Below are 22,394 nucleotides of genomic sequence, written 5' to 3' on the forward strand. Positions count from 1 at the left end.
CTAACACCATACAACAATCATGTTAAAAACAAAAGTCAACAGCTTTATTAATTAAGGCATCGCAAGAATCTTAACCAAAGTAGCTAAAATAAGGTTGGCACAAGAACTTTTCTTATTTTATTAATATAGGAGCATAATGCAAATTAAAAAATAAATAGATGATGTGAAGTAAAAACATATGCTTGTATATTGAATCCAATTAATATTTGTGTTAATTATAAACAATATTGTCGTTAAGTTTTCACTTTATCCTAATCTTATAGAGTAATAGCGTAATACCAAATTACCAATAATAATCACGTAATCATGAATGATGGAACATTATATTGATGAATCTTGGCTGTAACGATAATGATGTGTATGTAATACAAGAAAAAAGGTCGGACAATCCCCACTAAAAATGTCACACCAACTCCAACCTTTAAAATATCACATTTATGTAATCGTTGGGACGTTGGGTATCATATGGTCCTATGTATGGTCCTATGCTTCTATGTAAAGTGATTAGAGTCTATCTCTTTTCGTCTCGTAGAGTATAGTATAATTACTATTTTTGATACTTATCATGTCGCATAGTTTTAGAAAATAAGTTAATACGAATCGGAGTATTTGATTGTTAATTGTTGTTTTAGTGGATGTGATGAGAGTTAAGAGATTGTTTTTTAATTGAAGTGAATGTGACACAAAAAGTAGATTAGAGAGCGAAACCTTACTTACACAGAAGACTAATAATATAGTCAAAATAAATAAGAATGTAAAGAATAATATTGATAACTTAAAAAAAGAGTAAAAGGGTATTTTGGGGATGGAGGGTTCTTTATACTAACCTTTATTTTGAAAGGTAGGAAATCTCAAACTCTCAACTCACAATTGCCAACAGGATTCAGGGAAACTTAACTCAAATAGACCGACACATATTTATGAGATTTTCCATAAGGAAATAATTCATCGACTATAAATTTGTGCCGGTGAAATTGAACCTGAACTTACGGTTGGAAGGTGAGAGCTCTATCATGAAACCTTTACTTGATTCCTTTCTAGCAGTATATAATTAAAGTCCTACGGAGTATGAGCTATGCTGCTACGACCACATAATTGATTGCTACATTAATTGTTAAATGAAAATACTTTAGTGATGACAAATGAAAATTATTGCCTTATCATGCAAGGGAGTCTTGATTTTTCTAACCAACATACTCCTTAGACATGGCCAGCTAATTCATTAAGGATACCTTCTTTTCTTCTCTCTTTTTACCAACTAATTATACTTCCCTTATTACTTACAAACCTTTGCGTAGGTTTCTCAACTAAAATCATACAATTTTCCTCTTGTTTCTAACAAAATGAAGAAGGGTGCATATGTACTCATATTCTTGGTTTGGGCTTTCATCACCATTGTCACCCCTACTCTAGTTCAATGGTCCTTTGTTGCTGCTGACGAGGCCCAGGCTCAGGCTCAGGCTCAAGCTCAAGCTCAGGCTCAGGCTCAGGCTCAAGCTCAAGCTCCGGCTCAGGCTCAGGCTCAAGCTCAAGCTCAGAATCAGGCTACCGCGCCATCAATAGAAGGTAAGGAGTAACCCTGGCCTTTAAAATTTGTTAGTATGTATGTGGTTCAGTTGAATTAAGTTATAGTACACACATATAAAGAGTATGCATAGTCTAATTTATAGAGCTATGCATACTCTTTATATTGCTAACAATGCATGTTTTGAGCCCAAAACTCTATACATAGGTTGCCGCTGTGAAAAATATGCGTGTTTTGAGCCCAAAACTCTATATTGCTAACAATGGATGCGCATAACTCTATTGTTTGGTTGTTGCTATTAATATATGCACGTTTTGAGCCCAAAACTAAACCAAAAACTCCATTTTGCTAATATGTCTTGTTGGTATGTTTTAACGTTTATATGATGTGCTAAATTGTCTGAGAATTTTTTTTCAGATAAGCCTAGTGATGAAGAAGGAACAACAGTAAGACAGTACAGAAGAATGCTGGTGCTGATTGACGGAATCAATAGACGAAACGTGCCACTGGCTGAGCCAGCATTATCACCTGATTCAGAAGTCCAGCAAACTGCAGCATCACAAGCACAGCCATTCGACCAAGAGGCAGAGAGATGGCCCGTGGATATCATGTCTGAGACCTTACCATTCATCTACTAAGGCGACAATTATGACATGTAAACTATGGACATCAAGTAGTGTTAAATTAGATGCATGATAAAATTGTACATAATATACTAATTTTATATTTCATCCATTATAATTTAGATCATGAGAAAGGTGTTATTATACACTGATCTGCAAATAAAACAGATTCAATACAAATCGAAAAAAATGTACTCAAAATTTGTGACTTTTGGCCATCAAGGTCATCAAGTCGCAATGAATTGTGGAGTATTTAGTGACTAGTAGTAATATCAAATACAGTATTTAACATTACCCTAAACGTTCTTAGATTCTTCCCTTCATTTCGTTTTAAGTAAACATGTATTAGAACTCGTTTCAAGAAAAATGTAACAATTACTAAAGCATGAATTAGTACTCAATTCAAGAAAAATGTAAAAGTTACATACTACTATCATCCGAAATTATGAATTAGTCTGGTTTACATTGGTGACAAATCTAGCTTAGTTTCTTTCCTAACTATAAAAGAAGCAATGACTGTCTTGAAACACCCCGAAATACTAACAAATTTATGTTTAGAGAAGTACACAGTAGTTATATTTTACTAAGAACAAAATTGCTTACGTTACATAGGAACTTTCTTATGCCCAGCATTTACAAAGAGTTGTCAAAACTGAATCAACCCAACTTATACCTAACCTTGCCCAAAAGTGACGCGATCAAGAATTTGCTTTGCACGGGCACAGCTTGAACCCAACTCGACCCAATCCGAATCCCACCTAGTGATCCAAACTGTTACCGTGAACAGCATAGGTGCATAATGAGTTGTTGCATACTCCGTATTTGATACAGGGCATCAGCAGAGGAGTAGGACTCCCAAGCACATAATTATCGCCTGAAGTATGATTGATGGCGCCCAACTACTACCAGCAGCACCCGTATCGTTACCTGCACCGGCCAGCCAACAAGAAAGCAAAATTATTACTCATATTAAGAATAAATGTGCATGTTACCTAGCACTTTTATTTTGATTATATTAGTGAAATTGCATTAGTAAGTGCATTAGATGTTGGCCTCTTCATTATGTTTACCACAACCCGCTGGCAACCCTTTCAATATGTCATTACTTTTTAATATTCCCGCCATCCGAATTTAAATCAATTAATTAACAAATAATCACAATGTATCTAGACCCTTTCTATATTTCATTGTTTCATTAATATTCCCTTCATCGGATTTTCCTTTAACTATTTTAGTTGCGAATTGAATTAGAGTATGAATTTTCCTGAAATTAACTTATCTTTCTTGACCCTTGTTGGTAGGCAAAGGCCTAGTGGAATTGATCTTACAACCTCAAGGACGTAAGATAGTAAAATTCTTAATACTTTACTCGTACTGGATCAAGTATTGCCTAATATTTACTGTTTTATATCAGTGAGTTATGTTTATACAGAAATCTAACCTTAACATATCTCTTATTTAGCACAATAATATACTTAGATAATCATTTCGCCAAGAAATTGTCCATTTTTGAGGTTTTCTAATTTCCAAAATAAACCAAGGTTTTGGTTAAGAAAAATATGTTTTGATTAATGAATATAGCTAATAGGTTGGTTTCACATATACTATAAATCACCACTGCAATAAAGTAGTAGATTCTCAAAAGTTTGACATCAAAATGTAAGAGGGAACATGTACATTTTGTTTTTTTAGAAGGCAGAATTTACAAATATTAGATAAAGGCTCATGGATTATAAAAAAAATCTTAGATATACTCGAGTATAGCTAAATTAAAGTTAGACATATTCAAAAGTAACTTTTTGCTTATTTGCTTATTTGAAATTTCTAGATTAGCAAAATATTTGTCCTTAAAATACACTTATCTTTAGGTATATCTGAATGCAAAATAGAGGTGTTACATAGATTGAGTCTATATTTCGTAATTTTAATAAGTTTAATTCAATTTAGGGTTAGGACAAGTGAATGAGGAATTGGTAAAAGCACAAACATCCAGATCTGAAGTTCTGAACAAGACAATTTATTGGCAACCCCTTTCTCTCTTAAAGTGAGGTCACTAATCATCAAAATCCGGCACGCTATCTGTGTAGGACAAAGTTCACTAGCAACAGTAGCAAGTAGCAACCATTGTATTTAAATTCACAATTTCAATTGCGATTAGTCAAAAATTAAAAGATTGATTGTGGAAAGGCCAAGAAAACAATATACTAGTAGTAATGAGATAAATTAGGACAGAAGAATAAGCAATAATATAAACATACCACATTGTCTAGTAGAGTTGTTAGAATCAGGGCAAAGGCAGAGCAAGGCTTCAGTTTCAACATCAAACCCACAGTTCCCTCCAGATTTTGTACACCTTTCACACCCCATATCCGGCACACTGTAACTAAATTTCAACCCATATGACCAATCCATAGGCGACGCTCCCTTTAATTTATCCACGTCATAAAAACTTGTAAAATGCGTACAGTCTAGTATATCCATACTCATCACCTTTAGGGTACTATACCCTGTAAAACAACATGGGGGCGGGGGCACCCCATTTCCCCCCGCTGGTGCCCCCGTCCCTGTCCCTACCCCCATCCCTCCTCCCCCAATTGGTGCTCCCGCCCCTGTCCCCGTCCCCATCCCACCTCCCCCTATTGGTGTCCCCGGTCCCGCCCCCATCCCAGCTCCCCCAATGGGTGCCCCCGGTCCGGCTCCCATCCCGCCTCCTCCAATTATTGTTGCTCCCGTCCCTACTTCCGGTCCCGCCCCCATCCCACCTTCCCCAACCGGTGCCCCTGGTTCTCCCTCCATCTCAGTTTTCCCCACCCCCGGCCCCGCCCCAACCCCAGTTCCCACACCCACTCCCGCTCCTGGTCCCATATTACCACCACCACCACCGTAGCCGCCGCCACTGCCACCAAAGCCAGTATTATTATTATTATTCCCAGCACCACCATAAAAGTACCCTGCAGGACCGGTATTATTACTTGCACCAGGGTTAACCAACCCAGCAGTAGTAAAAATACGAAACGAATTACAAGAAGAGTACAACTCCTGACACTTATGACCAGCAAACTCGAAACAAAGAGAGCTAAACCGATGAAGAATTGGAGAATCAATGGAGCAGTTCAGTAAAGCAAACACGGTATCGGGTGAAGGAGGGATAATAGCATACTGAATATCAGTAAGACGGACGTCATGATGAGGTTGTAGTACGGTACATGTAGACATATCCGGGTCGTAAACCGTAAGAGTTTGTGACTTGTAGTCTACGGACTCAACTTTGTAGTTGCCATTTGGTGTGACGAAGAAGAGGGAAGTGGACGAGGTGTTGCATGTGAACATGTTGCGGAACTGTGGCGCACCGCACCCGTCGTCGATGCTCAAGGGGTAGTGTATCGGGATCGTGCCGCATTGCGACCGGCATTCCGAGGATGATGGGGTCAGGAGGTGGAGGAAGAGGAGGAGGAAAAGGGAAGATGTAGGGTGGAGAGGATGATGCATTGCTTGTTTGGGAGTGTAATGTTAAAAAGTGTGAAAAATTGTATCACCACTCAAAAAGGTTTGTTTTTAGTACCAGATTTTGAATTTTGAAGGATATTTCACTATTTCAAATGTAGAAATATAATATTTATTGCTGGTATACTTAGTTGCTCTTACCATGTACAAACCTGGTTTTGATATAATAATGATTGCATTTGGAATTTGGCACTGCTTATAAACATTTAATTAAACTATTTTTCACAATTTATACGTTATGTAAGATTTTGTTACCTGTCTCGTTTTAGATTTTTCAAATACAATTAATTTTTTTCAATTTTACACGTACATTATAATTTAAGCATATTAATAGATTATTACATTAACAAGTGTGAACGACTAAAATGTAACAAATTACATACGAATATATACCCTATACAAGGGGATTAGTATGATTAAGCTAGAGCAGTAAAAGAGAGGTGAAAAGGTGAAAAATACATAGATTAGTGTTGAATTTGTGTATAGGTTGTCGTGGTATTGGAGTACAGCGGGCAATAATATGAATATGTGTTGCGTTGAGCTTTGTGAAAGTTTCTTTGATGGAGTATTCTTTTCGTCCTAAACCCACTTTGGTGAATGGGCCATGGCCATGGGGGGAATCAATTGATATTGTAAAAAGTACAAGTAATATTTTTTTTTTCTCTTCCAATTTAGAATACTTCTTCCATTCCCCTAATATTGCAACAAAAGGATAAGGCATGAAATTTAAGATTAGGAGAGGGATAGAGATAGATAAAAATAAGAGACCCATGTGATGAGGAGAGAGATAGAGAGAAAGCATGTACATATATGATAATGTTGCAATATTTATGAAACTTTCAAAAATAATAATTGTTACAATATTAGTGAAACGGAGGAAGTATAATATATACACTTCAATCTTTTATTAGTTTTAAAATACTCTTTACAACTTTATTTATATTTCTAAAAAAATAACAATTTACATTCAAACAAACAACACTTATCACATCATTTACATTCAGTGGCGATGATATTCTCATAATGTTTTAGGAGTTGATGGATTATTGACAACATATGAAGTCTAATTTTCTAAGAAGTAAAATCTAGTTAGAGAGGTTATTTGGTTGACATAAGCATATAAGTGGAATTTATAAGGAAGATTTATTTCCTATAAAATGAAATAGAGAAGTTGCCTCTATAGATGAGTCAATTTGCCATAAGAATTGCAACTTCTAATGCTCAACAAAACAATATCATTATCAAGAAAACACATAGAAATTGGACTTATAAAAAAAAAATTACGAAATAACTTTTTAAGTGCAACCAAACTATCACTTTTAGGAATGACCCATATCTTGCAAGCAAATGCATACCCAATCAACCATTGAACCATACTCAAACTGAATTTGCATCTGAACATATAAGTGATATAACCAAATACAAGCTGGAAATTATCTTGCCACACTAGAAGCCAAGAAGGTGGCCTATTTTCAATCTAAACCCTGCAATAAACAGAAGATAAAAAGACAACGCTATCTTCGTAAAGGTAGGGACGCAACTCCGCAATTTCTCCCCCCTTTTTGACTTTTTTTTTTTTGGCAATTAATGTGTTCCATTCACACCCAAACCTTAAATGTTCTAATGATTTGAAAATGCGTGCTTAAGCTTGTTTTTTACTCGTAGTGCAAAATTAATCAACTTTAACTATGATTTTGAAATTTTACAGCCAATAATTTAAGTTTATACTATCAAAATTGATAATTTTGTTATACGTGCTAATCAGATATAATTCCAAAGAAAAAAGCATAGCAAATTAACAAAGTAGTATTTGTATAGTCGTATACAATTAATTATATATAGCACAAAAGGTAAGGAGGACAACTTTGGCCTCTTAAGTACATACCATACAACAACTTACAACGATCGATCCTTCGTAATTTGGTTGACATTAACATACATTTTTTTACCGTCTATAAAAACATAAAAAACTTCATATATATAGCACCATACCATGCTCGTCAAAAGTAACTTACAACGAACACATTATTCATATAGACCGAAATTCATCATACTTCCATGCATATATGCTAGGATGTTGTGGCTTATATTTTGTGGCTTATATATTCTTGCCAAAGTTGTACGGCTAGACTTTAGTGAAGCGAAGGTAGCCCTTCTTGGAAGGAAGATCAGTGGTCTCAAACCCTTGAGGAAACATCTCCTTGGCTTGATCATTGTTGACACTTGCAGAGATCACGACCTTCTCGCCGGGTTTCCAGTTAACAGGGGTGGCAACCTTGTGCTCCGTTGCCTTCTGCAACGAGTCCAACACCCTCACCACCTCGTCCATGTTCCTCCCTGTTGTTGCTGGGTATAGGAAACTTAGCTTCACCTACACTCATTTTGAATACAAATAAATTCAATTGTTACATATGAAGTATAGGATAAAGGGGACTAAACATAGTACGACTAAAAAACATTTCACATAGTAGGTACTAGTTATTAGGTTTTCAAGCAACTAAGCTAGTTGACATATACTTACTTTCAAGTTTATACTTGCTTATCGTTACTTATCGTAAGATTTGTAACACCAATCTCCTTTTTTTTTTTAGTTCATTGACGCAATGCTTAATTAGCTTTTTTCTATTCCCCTAAGCTGAACTATACAGAAATAAAATACTTGTACAGAGCATATATTGTTACCATGCCTTAAGATGCCTAGCTACTTAAAAAATGGTACGAGTACAGTTTAGCGTCATTCATGAGTACTTTTATGATGTCTGTGGTCTCTTGACACCCCTAGTTTAAAATCCTGGATTCGTCTGTCATTCTCAATAACTGTTACATGTTGTATAGCTTATAATAATGTAAATTCAAAGGCACATTTCCAGTCATCCATATTACTCCGTATCTAAGAAGTAAAAATAAAAAAAATTACCAACTTATCAGGACCAACAATGTGTAAAGCACGAGAAGGAAGTTGCTGTCCATTGGAGCTTTTCTCATCAGGATCCACCATATTCAGCTGCTTTATTATCTCCCTCTTTGGATCTGCTATTATTGGGTACGTCACCTTATGTCCTCCCTAATTAATCACAAAACATTTTTATTGATAAATAATCAATGGAAAAACGTATTCCCTCCCTCTAAATTTAATTAAATTTAAAAATAAGTTAATAGTGTAGTTTAAACTGAACGTGACAACTAAATTTAGACGAAAAACACGTGTAGACGATACGAGAATAAAAAAAATCATACAGAATAGGCTTCAACGTCCTTGATCCACTCTTTGTGAGAGGCAATATCATCACAAGATAAGCCCAAAAGCTTGGCCCCTCTCTTTGAGAACTTATCAGCATAAGCTGCCATCATTCCTAGTTCCGTGGTACAAACCGGTGTAAAGTCACCTAGTTTAAATACACAAGTATAAATACATACATAATTAGTTTATTTAGAAATAACAATGACTCAAATTGAAAAACACAAGAGCAACAACAACAATCAAGGCCTTAATCATATCCCAAAGATAGGGTTGGCTACGTAACCCAAGGTTTTATCTTCTGTAATCACTAACCATGATCCTCTCTTTCAAGTCATAATAAAGTTTCTTAATTAATTTAATTTATTATGTGATCACTAATCTATGCACGCACTTCTTTAATTCAACTAAATTATCTGATAGTGATACCATCATGATCTATTATACTCTCGAGTATACCTGGCATAGAGCTAGATGGCCGGGCTAGGGTGCTCGTCTTGCCCGGCCCCATGCATCCTACTTTTGATCAAGTCCACAACTACTAGTAGTAACAAATTCAACTCAGCAAAAAAACAAAGAAATAAAACCTGGATGAGAGAAGAGAATGGTCCAGCTATCAGCAAAATAGTCATGAAGCTTGAATTTGCCAGTGGTAGTCTCCACTTCAAGATTTGGCACCGCATCTCCTATTGTTATCCCTGGCATTTTTTCCCTCTTAAATTTTGTTTTACTCAAAAAATTATTGAATTTAAGTTGTAGTAGATCAAACTATGAGTTTGGTGTATGTATATATGTAGAGGAGAAATTCATATAACGTGGTATAAGCTAATTAATTGCAAGGTGCATGTAGAGAACGTGGCGGATAAGGACGTGTGGTGGCTCTTTTGCATGGTCTTGAGTGTCGATTTTTTTTTTTTTCATTCCGAAAATAACTTTTTCTATCCGACCGAAGATGATAATCATCACACTAGTTTATAGATGCGCTAATGCATATGGATGAACGTAAGATGAGTTAGTAATATAAATACAAAAGAAATAAAAGAGAAAAGGATTTACGTGATTCCGTTAATGAGAATTTAGTCTACAATGACAGGTTCAGAAATTATTTAGGGGTACGAAATTAAGTTTCATAAAAAATAAAAAGTAATATGTGAAAAATTATTTTTTTTTGGCCAACTAAAATTTAAGTTATTAATTCAATTCACTATTGTATTAGTCTGATCATTACATGTACGACGTAAATACCCGTCCACCGGCAACGAGGTTTATAAAATGAGTAATTGAATATTTGTGTGAAAAAAATTATCTAAAAGACCAATTCTGTGTGACAACAAGTCTCTTTGATTGTAAAGATAATTGATTAAACGTAGGAAAAAGTATGATGATTATATGGATAATTTTAAGAAATCAGATTTTTAAATAACCTCTATGTACCCCCTAGATAGATCCACCACTGCTAGTCCATATGGATGGAGTTGTCGAGAGCTTTTCTTCGTTCACTTTAATGGGGAAAACAAAAAAAAGATGACGAGGAGTCTTTATAATGACTTAATTAAGTTATTGACAGATAATGATAGGTTACAATTGTATCACCTAATCAAAGATAACCTAGCTAAAGTCCACTAGCTAAATACAAATAAGGAAGTTGGGTCGAATTCGCAAATCAGAGAATGGGTAAGCATTGGTTTAAGAGTTGAACAAACTACAAAATCATGGGACATAGGTTCACGGTGAACAAATATAAGGAACTAAACTTAAGTATCATATAAACATGAATTTGGTCGTATACTATCTAGGTCAATGAGTTCTCCCTCTAGCAGAATCTTGCAATTTATTAGATTTGATCACCTATTATTGCAATTTTAACATGATGTTTCTACCTCTTAGCTTGACGCTTAACTAGGTGTTCACAAGCATAATTGATCAAACGTGGCCTTTGGTCAATTAATCAATCAATAATAGCAAATAATAGGATGATAGCATAAACCAATTCAAATTCAATTTAACAAGATTTTAATACCATCCAAACAGTTACAAATCCCCATAACCCTGGTATGTAATTATTCACACATAATTAAAACAAACAGAACAATAAAAACTAAGGAAATCATGATAACTAATAATAATGACTAAACTTGAAAAATAATGAAGAAGAACGATGAACACAAAATAATAAATACTGCCTCTAAAATTTTTATTGATGTAAACTTAAATCCAAAGTGCTAATCGAATGCTTGAGAGAAATCTGCTAAGTAAAAGTGCTAAAAAGTAAACTAGTGTATGGAACTACGAAATAATATATAAAAGTGTGATTACATCAAATAAACCAAACCCTATTTCTAGAGTAGCCAAAAAGAAGCATAATAATCAACCTAAGTAGGTTGGTCAAGGGCTCCACGACTCCGCCCGATGACACTAAGCAATGCCTCTTGATTGGGCGCGCACTAACACTTAGAAAATCGCTTCACAAGAACCAATTTGTATGATCGAGTCATATATAGATGAAAAAATATTAATGGTTAAAGATACTACACTGATTTCATTCTTGATTTCAAATTGCTTAAATCGACTAATAAATTAGATTACCGTGTGTATTCTACAAGTCTACAAGGAGTATACTGTATACTACGGGTACATTAATTAATTTAATTTTGGATTCCAAATTTCCTATATAGACTTATGTACTAGAATACTACATTACTCCGTAATTTCAATCTTGATTCCAAACTCTAAAGATTAGCCATGAGAATAAACTTATTACCTCTATTTCGTTTTATTTGCAATAAAGGCTAATTTATGTGAGTTGTATACTACATTATACTCCGTAGTTTTCAATCTGATTTCAAACTCCAAAGATGAACGATTTCTCTCAATATTGTTGAAATAAAAATAAATTCCCATTATGGTTCATTTTAAAAATAAATTCCCAAAGTACCGTCCATGTAGGATCGGTTCAGCTTAAAACTGCTAACAATATTAGTGGTTTTGCAATTTTTTTAAATAAAGTCAAAGAGACCTGTTTTTATTGAACTGCAGTCTCTTTGAGCTTGTCAGTGTAATTACCCGCACTCTCTTTTCTTGCTTTAGACTAAGACATGTGAATTAACCAAGGACGCAAAGAGACTTGTTATTAGTTAGAGGCGATCTCTTTTCTAAAATTGCTAATGGTAATAGCGATTTTTAAACTACAACCGCTATTACCATTAACAGTTTTAAGCTGAACAAAAAGAAAAAAATTAAAGGCCAACACCGATCATATGTGGACAGTATTTAGGGAATTTGTTTTAAAACCAATGTGTAATGGGAATTTATTTTTGTTGTAATAATATTGTGGGAAATCGTTCCTCCAAAGGTTAGCCATGAGAATAAACTTTTTTTTTAAAAGAAGCCATGAGAATAAACTTACTACCTCTGTTTCTTTTTCTTTGCGATAAAGGGTTATTTTATGTATTCACTCCGTTTTTTTTAAGTGCCCCACTTCCCATAAACGACCATTTTTTTAAGTGTCCCATTACCAAAAGTGAAAAACCCCACTCATATTATATATTACTCTGTATTTCTCTCTCTTCCTTTTAATCCCGCTATTATTTTATAATATTTTCTCTCTCTCACATTATTCCTAGTTGTCCACATTCATATTTCTCTCTCTTACTTTTTAAAATATTTTATTTCTAATCATACTCACTTATATGCAAGTACTATTTTATTTTTTTTACCTACAATTATGTGTCGGGTATGGAACACTTAAAAAAACGGAGGGAGTAAGACATAAAAATTTCATTTGTCGCAAATAAAAACGATATATGGAGTAATAAATGAAAAAGAATGCTGATCGTTGATCTAAGATCTGACCGTTAACATTATATTCCCTCCGTTTTTTTTAAATGTATCACTTTCCTTTTATGGGTGTTTTTTTTAAATGCATCACTTTCACATTTGGTAATTTTATACTATATTTTAGCATTTCTCTCTCTTACTTTAAACCCCACTTAAATTATTTTTTATCATTTCTCTCTCCTTCGTGATCCTCACTTATATAATAAAAATATTTACTCTCCCTCACATTCTTTCTCTTTTATGGTCTCACCTAACTTTTACTATAATATTTACTCTCTCTCACATTCTCTCTTTTTCATAATGCTATATTAATATCTTAAAACTTCCCACATTACCAAGTGATGCAAATAAAAAAAAAGGGAGGGAGGAATATTTATAAGCGTGTCATTAATCTTCCTCCTATGTTTTGTTAAACCTGACCGTTGACAGAGTATGTAACTTCTTTCCATTTAAAGTTTTTCACCTTTACGTTATACCTTTCTCTCTCCTCCATTGAAGCGGACTCAGAATTCTCCATTGAAGCCGCTTCTCAGCTTTCTCTCTTCCATTGAACCAGCTTATGAGGTAAGAAACTTTTTCAATTCTTATTCATCGAATATCAATTTCTAAATTTGGGTTTAATTTCACATTGTCATTATCTGATTGTTAGTATAGTCAATTTAGGGTTCTTCAAACTCGGATCATTGAATTTTTAGCTTTAATTACTGAATTAATGATTGATTATAACGAGTGCATCGATTCTAATTCTGGATTTTCGAATTGAGAGAGAATTTTCATTTTTTTTAGATTTATGGACCCAATTTAATTCACTGGGATTGTTCATTTGCTTTTTTTTCATCAAAAACATTGTTCCGAATTCGGAGTTTCCTATTTTCACCTAATTCACAGGGTTGGGGGTGATGCTCGTACTGTTTATGGAAGGATGTGATCGACTCTTGTTGATTTTTGGGAACTTTCACTCATGTTTGAAACATACCTTTCTAGGAGGATTACGAGTTGCAGGATTTTGTTGCTAGAATTTGCTATTTCGCAATTTACGTTGGTGTTTGTAAGCGATATATGTGATTTTTCAAGCCTAAATCGATAATTGGTACAAATTTGGTTGCTAATGTGTTGCATTATTGGAGAATCACGCTGCCCACGAGCCGAGTCTAGAATTTTTGAGGTTATTGGAGTCTGATATGAGCGTGGTTTTTGAGGCTAGTTGAGCTTAGATCTGCTAAAAACTATTACTCGAGTTGAGTCTACTCCTATCCAAGTTTAGCGTGAAGGTTTAGCATCCCTAATGGACCACTTAAATTGTTGGGCATGGATAGGTGCCCTTCAGAAGGACTTCAGCAGTTTTTAATGGGATTTTATTTAGGTGTATATACGATTTCTTGGTTGGATTTGTAGTCCTTAGGTTATTATTGTTTATCTAAGTATGATTGTGGATATTCATAATATTTGGATTGATGGCATGAATGACTGTATTGTGCATTGGATGGGTTTTTTGAACTTGCTCTAGAAAGGCAATGGATTATTGTTGTCGTAATAAGAAATTTTTATTTAAAAACTGAAATTGATTGATAATTGATTTGGAACGATATGGACTGTCCTCTTTTTAATGGACACTTTGAGTGGTCTGCTTGGTCACATGGTAGATGGATTTGCTAGTAAGCAGGGTTGTGCGTATAGATGTACTATATATTTGGCAACCATATTGGATCTGATGGCTGGATTGAAGAGATCAGCTGTCATTGACGCAAAGCTAATTTGCTTAACTTATGTAATCTACTGAGTATATATGATTGGTTCATAAAGAAATAGTTTGGAAATCTATAAGTGTTTTTGTCGTATGTGAATTTGGATTTTGCGTGTGCACTTTATACTGGTTATTCACACTTGACTGACGTTTGGAAAGAAATGCATATATTGGTGATTAGCTGTTAGTGGTAGTTACTGGTTTTATCTATTTGGGGTTGAATATAATACGGTTTACTGAAAATGGAGGCTGTTGACTTGGAAAATAATAAGTGATAATATTTTATTGGCTGTAGGAGTGAGAACAGCATATAGAAATCATATTATAGAATTCTGCAATCTCTACATTATAGCCTGCAACTAATTCAGCTTCCGCTTCTGGGAGATCAAACAGAGCTCGATTAGTTTCTGCTAAACAAGAAATAAAGAACATAACCCTTGGGATCCTTGCTTTGGATGTTGTTCCCCCGGTGTGAAAGCAGTTGATTTCGTAGTTTTCTAAATTGTTTAATATTGTTAATTCTGAGTTTGAGTTAAAGTCTTATGATTTACTGATGTACAAGGGTTTGAAATTAGACTATGTAGTAGGGCTATTAGATTTATAGAGCTTTAAATTAGAATGAACACTGTATTTTGACTCTCTCCGTGCCTAAAAGATTGCCTCAAACCCTTAACTTTACTTTTTTTCGGGAGCAATACAAATTTGTGCATATGGGTGGGCACAATTATAAATAAGGAAAGAGAGAGAGAGAGAGAGAGAGAGAGAGAGAGAGAGAGAGAGAGAGAGCAAAGGATTACAAGTGGGAAAGTTTACCAAATAAAGTATGATACAATCTATTAGGGACAACCATTTTTAGTGTATGTGACAATCTTACTTTTGTTAATAAGCACATTTTATTTTTATTTAAATCGAAAATGAAGTGCCATATTTATAGATGGCCAAGGATTTGTTTCAATACACTTTCATTTTCAAAATTCTCTCCTTGCAATTTTCGTATTTAGCTTTCCTAAGAAAATGACTTATTGTTTTCATCATTAACTTTTCTTTATTGCTTAACTTGACCTTTTCCTTTTGATAATGCTCCTTTGTTCCACGAAGTTCTTCACATTTACATTTAACATGTAAAAGTCACGATGAAGCGAATTCAACAAGGTCTCATATTTTAGCTTTTACAACATGAATTGTAATTGAGAAGAACTTCATGGAATGGAAGGAGTAATTATGGCGATTAATGCACTTTCTTTTAATTCTCTATTGACAACTGTTTAATCAGCTTTCATGTCACTTGGTAATAGATATCTCACTAGTGGCTAAATTGAAACCTTCACAATGGCGCCCGCTTTCTATTGCTTACCTTCATATGGCTTGGCTTCACTATTGCTCCATTCTTATGTAATGGTCGGCCTAAGAAGCAGTCTTCCTACCCAAGTTCTACATCTGTTGACATGATATATCCTTTGCTAATTCTAGGGCTGCTGACTGAGCTGATGATTGAGTCTTTGAGTTGAAAAACATACCTTAGGAGGCTCCTAGATTGCATATTTCGAGTTTCAAAGTTAGGCAAGTTAGTACCTAAAGCCCTGCATAACACTGAGTTTCCTTCGCAAACTTAGCACAATTTTTGAGGAGCAGAAAGTGACTCTATACACTGGTATATAATCTGAATAAACGTTTAGTGAGCTGTGAGCTGACTGTTTGTGTCTGTTATAACTGGTGAAAAACTGATGTAGCAGAGATTGAAGATTGCATATAGTTTCCTGTTTGGGCATAGTTCTTGCTCTGAACGTATAATGAAGAAAAGGACAGACAGCAAAGCTTTGTAAGAGTGAAGAAAAACTAGTTTTTCTTGCCATAGCACTGCTCATACTGAAATTTGCCTCCAATATTCATAAAAATTGAGAATACTCATTTGATAAAGCCTCTCTCTTTCTCTCTCTCTCTCTCTCCCCCCCTAATATATATAGTTCCTGCATTCCACCAAATATTGCACTAATTATCTTTCAGGAAAGTTTTACAAATATTGCACCATTTTATTTTAAAAGAAACTCAATCTCTCTTTTCACATTACAAGTACCTAATATACCCTTACTAATACTTTTTCAAGGCCTTACAATTTCTTTTACCCACTTGGGTTTTTTAGGTGTTTCACATGGTATTATTAGCTTCCCTTCACCTTCTACCCACTTCCTAAAAACTTGTGCCTCCCCCCATGGCGCAAAACTATGAAGAGGAGGAAGTATATCCCTTACTAGTTTTACATTGACTCAGCATGTGTAATTTCAGTACATTTTGATTTGGTGGTTTTGGTGTTTGAATGCAGATATGAGTCAGCAGGCTCAGTCAGTTGATGCAAGAGGGAAGCATCGAATAATAGCTGAATTAAAGCGGCTTGAACAGGAAACTAGATTTGTGGAGGTAAGCTTGTAAATATGGTTCTGCTTTTCTTGTTCTCTAGTTTTGTGATTATACAATTCTTATTGGGGAGGGGGGGTTTGCGCGGTGGATTTTCTTCTTGTTTATGAGTTGATAATGCAAGTTCCAACTTTCTAAGGAATTTTGCATGATGTTTGGATTGGCTTGAAGTGATATTTTATTAATGCGTGTATGTTATTATGCCTGTAAACTATTAAAAATATTTGGGATAGTTGGGGAATTTCATTATGTATCTCCTTCCATCTCATAATAAAAGCTCATTTCTATTTTCATGGTCAAATTTTGAAAATTTTGACCAAAGATTCTCAATAATATATATTTAAAAAATATAATCATGTGATTTATTGTTAGATTCATCTCAATGTGAACTTTTATAATATCAACTTTTTATAATTTTCATTGATACATAATTTGGTGGTCAATGGTAAGTCTTAAAGACCATGCAAAATGAAATAGACACTATACTATGGGATGGAAGGAGCATTGTGCAAGAACTAATTTGGAAATAAAATCTATGAAGGGACTAGAACTAGTGAAGCTAAACTATTGACATGTTGGGGAATAAGTGAGTCAAACCCATAAGGAGAAGTAAAGTACATGTAAAGACCTTGGTTTATATACTTTGTTATTTTTTGTCGTCGGGAATGTGGTTCATTTTGCCCCCCTCAGCTAAGGTTTAAACTTTGACATGTTATTGGAATATTTTCTTGAACTATTGAGGCTTTTAAGGGGTTCTCTTTATAGGATCATGTGGTGAAAATGTTATTGGGATATATTGTTCTCCTCTTACATTTTTTGGTATTCCTTTGGAAAAGAATTTCAAGTGGGCCTCTTTATAGGATCATGTGGTGAAAATGATTGGACCAAGTTTGGTTGGTAGCCAAGGGTCTTTTAATTTTATATTATTATTACAACCATTTATTTATTCTTTTTTCCTATTGAATGCCTATCCATGTCACCTTTCTCTTTTTAACCTTCCCCTTAGTTCTGATCGAAGTCTGTAAAGGTCATTATAGGATATCTTTTGTCTGGGTTGGGGGAGGATAAGAGTGACGACCTTGTGAGATAGAATAAGGTTTGTAGATCTAAAGAGGAGGGGTTGGCTGGGTGGGCTGGGCCTTTAGAATCTAGTGAATGTTTTCTTGGTAGATGTGAAGCTGTGATGATTACTTCTTGAACCTGACTCTCTCTGGCTTCAGATCATGAAGTATAATATCAATATGGTTATAAAGTTTTTTTTTTTATCTAAGGTCCAACTCTATTACCTGTTGTTATAGGATTCCTCTTCATTTTGTGAAGAGTCATGAAGGCCATGGAAGTATCTCTGGTCTAGGGAAGCGGAGGGTAAGATGAATCATCTTGTGGTATGAAATTGATTTTGTAAGCTTAAAGAGACGGGGTGGGTATTTGCATTGGTATTTGATAAAAAATTCTTGGTTGATGGGTAGTTTATGGTGATTTATTTTTGAACATGATCCGCTTTGGCTTTATATCATAAAGTATCGGCTTTAAAAAAAGTTAGGGATACCCTTCCTGGTACAAATGCCTCTTTTTCATTCCATGGAAACATGTATCTTATATATCTTCATTAAATTTTCTGTTGTATGGTAAGGTCTAAGGACTGAGGAATATATAAATCTCTATCAAGTGCAAAGTCTGTGTTGGTGTTGCTGACTTGCTGTAACTGTCTTCTGTGTCTTTTCCTTGTCTTTGTCATTGCTTCGATGTAAATACCTGGTTCCTGATTTCTAATTTCATGGCTAGAGTAGGTTGGGTTCTTTGTAGAATTCTCTTATTAATTGTAAGCCTCAGGAGAATAATCTGTGTGCACTTGCAAGTCTGTTGGTTTTTCTTGAGGGTGAAAAGTCTGGTATTTTTCTTGTAAGACTACTTAAACACCGGTCTTGCTAACGAAGTAATGAACACTCTGGTCAATGTTTGTATTTTGTTCCTTAATAGTGAGAAATCTCATAGCCATGTGTTTTCGTGTAAAGGACTATCTTCTTATATGACGAACAGATTGTTTGTGGTTTGGGCTGGTTTGTGAACATGCATGGTGCATGGAACATGTACAGGTTCAATTTGTTTTTTTGGGATGCACAAAGGATGAAATCATTATGGCAAGTAAATAGCATGAAATTTCCCAGGATTGTGTGGATTGTAAGAATTGGCCAAATTAAGCTGGCATTTATTTGGTAGTCTTCCTAAGAGAATGATGTTTTGTTTTTTCTCTATGGTATATGTGCCTCTCAGATGTTTTCTTAATTGGGTTGCTCCTTGAATTCCCTTGCTGAATTATCTGGGAGATTTTTGGACAACGAACAAGTCAAGGGAGGACCAGGAAAGGGGAATGAGAGGGCAGAGGGGTCTAATGGCCTATGGACACCATCAATTGTCACCAGGGTCTACTGCCAAGGCAGGCTGCACCAGTAGGTGCCGTTAGCCAGTCGTAGTGTGCAAGCAGAAAAGAAGGAATGGGGGGGTGTTAGAAGGGAATGGAAGGGTAGTGTTCATCTGGGTCCATAACTCCATCAGTTGGATTTTTTTTTTTAATAGGTAATGGGATGCCCTGCAACAGAGAAATATGGGGTTTGTAGTGAGTTAGTGTGGCCCAAGTCCCAACAGTAACTTTAATAGGTAATGGGATGGGGTGTTACATGTTTGTGTTGTTTATAGCAGTGTCATATATAAGAATTGGTCATCAACAGGACACACAAAGTCAGGGACACTAGATTTTTCATACTTTCTCCGTTTCAATATATTGGTTACACTTTGAATTTTGACACTATTCATAAATCCTACTTTGACCATCGTTTGTTTTATATGCAAAGATTTGCAAGTTTTTGAGTGGTTAATGGAGATGATTCAGTCCCTGTAGATAAACCAGCTTCATCAGAGAAATATATACTGCTTCATAATGGTAGCCCCTCTGTTCCTAAAAGATTTTTTTCATTTAGGTATGATCTTAAGAATGATTATTAGAAGAACTTCTTTGCTGGCTTTGGCATGGGTTTTAAGAATAGTTATTAGAAGAATTTCTTTGTTGGCTTTCTCATGGGTTTTTAAAATAGTTATTCGAAGAAGTTCGTTGGCTTTGGCATGACTTTTAAGAATAGTTATTATGTCTAAGGAGCAAATTTATTGGAAAGGGAGTCTATTTTGAGACGAAGGTAGTAACATGTAGGCTAATTTATTGAATTGGTTGGGTGTTGTTACTCTCGGCAGCAAGGATGCTGACGAATACATGTTAGATTTTTCTGGATAATGGGCTGAGTGTTCTGCAACCATCTCATAATAGTTGAAGGTCAACACCTCTGTCGCAAGTTTATTTTAGGAAAGAATTGGAATGGAGAATTTGTAAAACTTATCTTGGCTTTACAAGTTACATATCCTTGACCAATTCCAATTCTTATATTATATTCCCCCTACTATTCTCTATTTTTCTGGTGCCTTTTGTGCCTCTGTGGACAATATTCAGATAATCAGCTTTGTTTTTGAAGTGTTTGGATGCAGAATAGTTGGAAACAAATGAATATCATGCCCTTGGTAAATAAGTAGTTAAATACAACACAGTTACCCAATTTCTGCATCCCATGCCTGGATAAATTAATATAGAAAGGCGACGTCTTTGCTGTAGCTTTTCTCTGGCTCAGATTTGCATATTTTCTCAGCAAACTGCTTATAAGCTGGGAGTTCTCTGCTTTCATGCCTTAACATCTGATTGTGTTGAATAAGTAGACTATAATACATTTTTTCTATTGGGGTTTGGGTAGAGGATTCCGTCCTGATATATATTTTTTTGATTCTGGTGTTGCATTTTATGTTTTGGTACATAGTGGAATTACGAGTGATGGAATGACGGTTTATGCCATGATTAATCTCAATTTCAGTTCGCGATCTTTGTAAGCAGGAAGAACTGGAGCAGCTAGAAAAGACTGAGAATGCGACATCTGCATGCAAAGAGTAAGTAACCAAAAACAAAAGGCGAGATGCCTAGTACTTCAACATTATAAAATTTTCTTTTTAGAAGGTAATTATGCATCCTTCATAGACCTGTCAAAATTCAACTTGACCTGAGAATAATGTGCTTTGAACAAAATTTTGTGACAAGAACCCTACAGACCTGATATCTCCTTACCAACCCAAAATTTTGAGGGTGATTTTCTCATAAAAAAAAGTTAGGAACAACATTTAGAGAAGGAGGGTGTAATTTAATGATTAATGAGAACTTTATTGCAAACAATACCTTTAATTATTCAAGTAGTTGGTTCTTGATATATTTTTTTATAATTGGATATAGTTATTTGTGGGTTGAATTTGACAACAATTAATAATATATATCAACACTTGCTATCTCCTACACATATTGTGTATATATCGTTATATATATGATCCAAAATTGAAAAAAAAAAAAAAACTCAAATTTCTCAATATGTTGGATCAACCCAAGATCAAACACTTTGGATCTTGAACGAGCATTGTTTGATCTGAATTCAGAATCAACAGACCCTTTTGATAGGTCTAATCATTCAAAATATAATGGGAAGCTCAAATTTTACCTTGCTAGATTTAGATATTGGCCTATCTTTGATAATTTTTTTTTTTTTTTGACATTGCCCATAATTGTTTTCTGTCTTTCAGATTGATGGGTAATGTAGAAGCAAAACCAGATCCTCTTCTCCCAGAGTATGCCTCCTCACATTGGTCACTATATCTATCTCTTGATTGTTTTTAAAATCCTGCATTAATATCAAAGAAAAGCTTATCTCTGTATAAATGTTTTCTCCCTTTGATTTACGTCTTATTCATGTCTAATAGAACCATTGGACCTGTAAATCCATCGTGGGATCGCTGGTTTGAGGGACCCCAAGACTCAAGGGGTTGCAGATGCTGGATATTCTGATGCTTGCTGCTATCAGGTGTTTGCATGAGATCTATGCCAATTATATTGAAAGAAAACCCTTTGAAAATACTCATTGCTGTACAGACTACATATAATTCTCCTTAACCTGTGAATCTGTGATCCAAAAGTTTGTGCATTGTAATACAGACAGATGAAATTCGTTCGTCTACCATTTTATAATCAAGTGTGACATGGAAGGCTCTCATACAGAACATGACGATTTCATAAATCCAAATTTTTGAAGGTAATTGACAGGTTTCTTCACTTCTCACCCCGGTCCCCCTTGTTCCTGATTAATACTTCCTCCGTTTTTTTATTGTTGCAACACACTTTATCACGCTATTTAAAAAAAGTGGACCTCACATGATATAATACACTTAAAATGGGGTTAAAAGGTTGTTAGGAGTATAATCGAGTGGGCCATGAGCTTTATATAAAGGTACTTATACAATTTTTCACCATAAAATCTTCCTTTTATAGTGTATTGTAACTATTGTGACATTTCCATTTTAGGGAAGTGTTGTAGCTATAAAGAAACGACATAAGTACTTTTTATGAGATCAGATGATGCTCTTCTTGCTTTTCCG

At 34.9% G+C, this 22,394-nt stretch overlaps 4 protein-coding genes across 4 annotated transcripts; 2 read left to right on the forward strand and 2 right to left on the reverse strand.

Annotated features, from left to right (window-relative positions):
• Positions 1-890: 890 nt before the first annotated feature.
• Positions 891-2,328, forward strand: LOC110717868 (mediator of RNA polymerase II transcription subunit 15-like). The gene is made up of 2 exons (XM_021896651.1): positions 891-1,566; positions 1,943-2,328. Exons 1-2 carry the CDS (start codon positions 1,344-1,346, stop codon positions 2,161-2,163), a joined length of 444 nt encoding a protein of 147 aa, XP_021752343.1. The 5' UTR covers positions 891-1,343; the 3' UTR covers positions 2,164-2,328.
• Positions 2,329-2,555: 227 nt separating this feature from the next.
• Positions 2,556-5,838, reverse strand: LOC110718044. Its single transcript, XM_021896846.1, has 2 exons — positions 4,407-5,838; positions 2,556-3,075 (listed from the first exon to the last, which is right to left on the reverse strand). The coding sequence occupies exons 1-2, from the start codon at positions 5,635-5,637 to the stop codon at positions 2,984-2,986; spliced, it is 1,323 nt and encodes a 440-aa protein (XP_021752538.1). The 5' UTR covers positions 5,638-5,838; the 3' UTR covers positions 2,556-2,983.
• Positions 5,839-7,461: 1,623 nt separating this feature from the next.
• LOC110718091 (1-Cys peroxiredoxin-like) lies at positions 7,462-9,595 on the reverse strand. Its single transcript, XM_021896891.1, has 4 exons — positions 9,478-9,595; positions 8,890-9,038; positions 8,570-8,716; positions 7,462-8,023 (listed from the first exon to the last, which is right to left on the reverse strand). Exons 1-4 carry the CDS (start codon positions 9,593-9,595, stop codon positions 7,778-7,780), a joined length of 660 nt encoding a protein of 219 aa, XP_021752583.1. The 3' UTR covers positions 7,462-7,777.
• Positions 9,596-13,123: 3,528 nt separating this feature from the next.
• LOC110717372 (guanine nucleotide-binding protein subunit gamma 2-like) lies at positions 13,124-22,065 on the forward strand. The gene is made up of 5 exons (XM_021896046.1): positions 13,124-13,291; positions 16,792-16,886; positions 20,815-20,867; positions 21,546-21,590; positions 21,723-22,065. Exons 2-5 carry the CDS (start codon positions 16,794-16,796, stop codon positions 21,805-21,807), a joined length of 276 nt encoding a protein of 91 aa, XP_021751738.1. The 5' UTR covers positions 13,124-13,291; positions 16,792-16,793; the 3' UTR covers positions 21,808-22,065.
• Positions 22,066-22,394: the final 329 nt, after the last annotated feature.

Source organism: Chenopodium quinoa, unplaced genomic scaffold (genome assembly GCF_001683475.1).
Source record: "Chenopodium quinoa cultivar QQ74 unplaced genomic scaffold, ASM168347v1, whole genome shotgun sequence".
Classification (NCBI taxonomy): domain Eukaryota; kingdom Viridiplantae; phylum Streptophyta; class Magnoliopsida; order Caryophyllales; family Amaranthaceae; genus Chenopodium; species Chenopodium quinoa.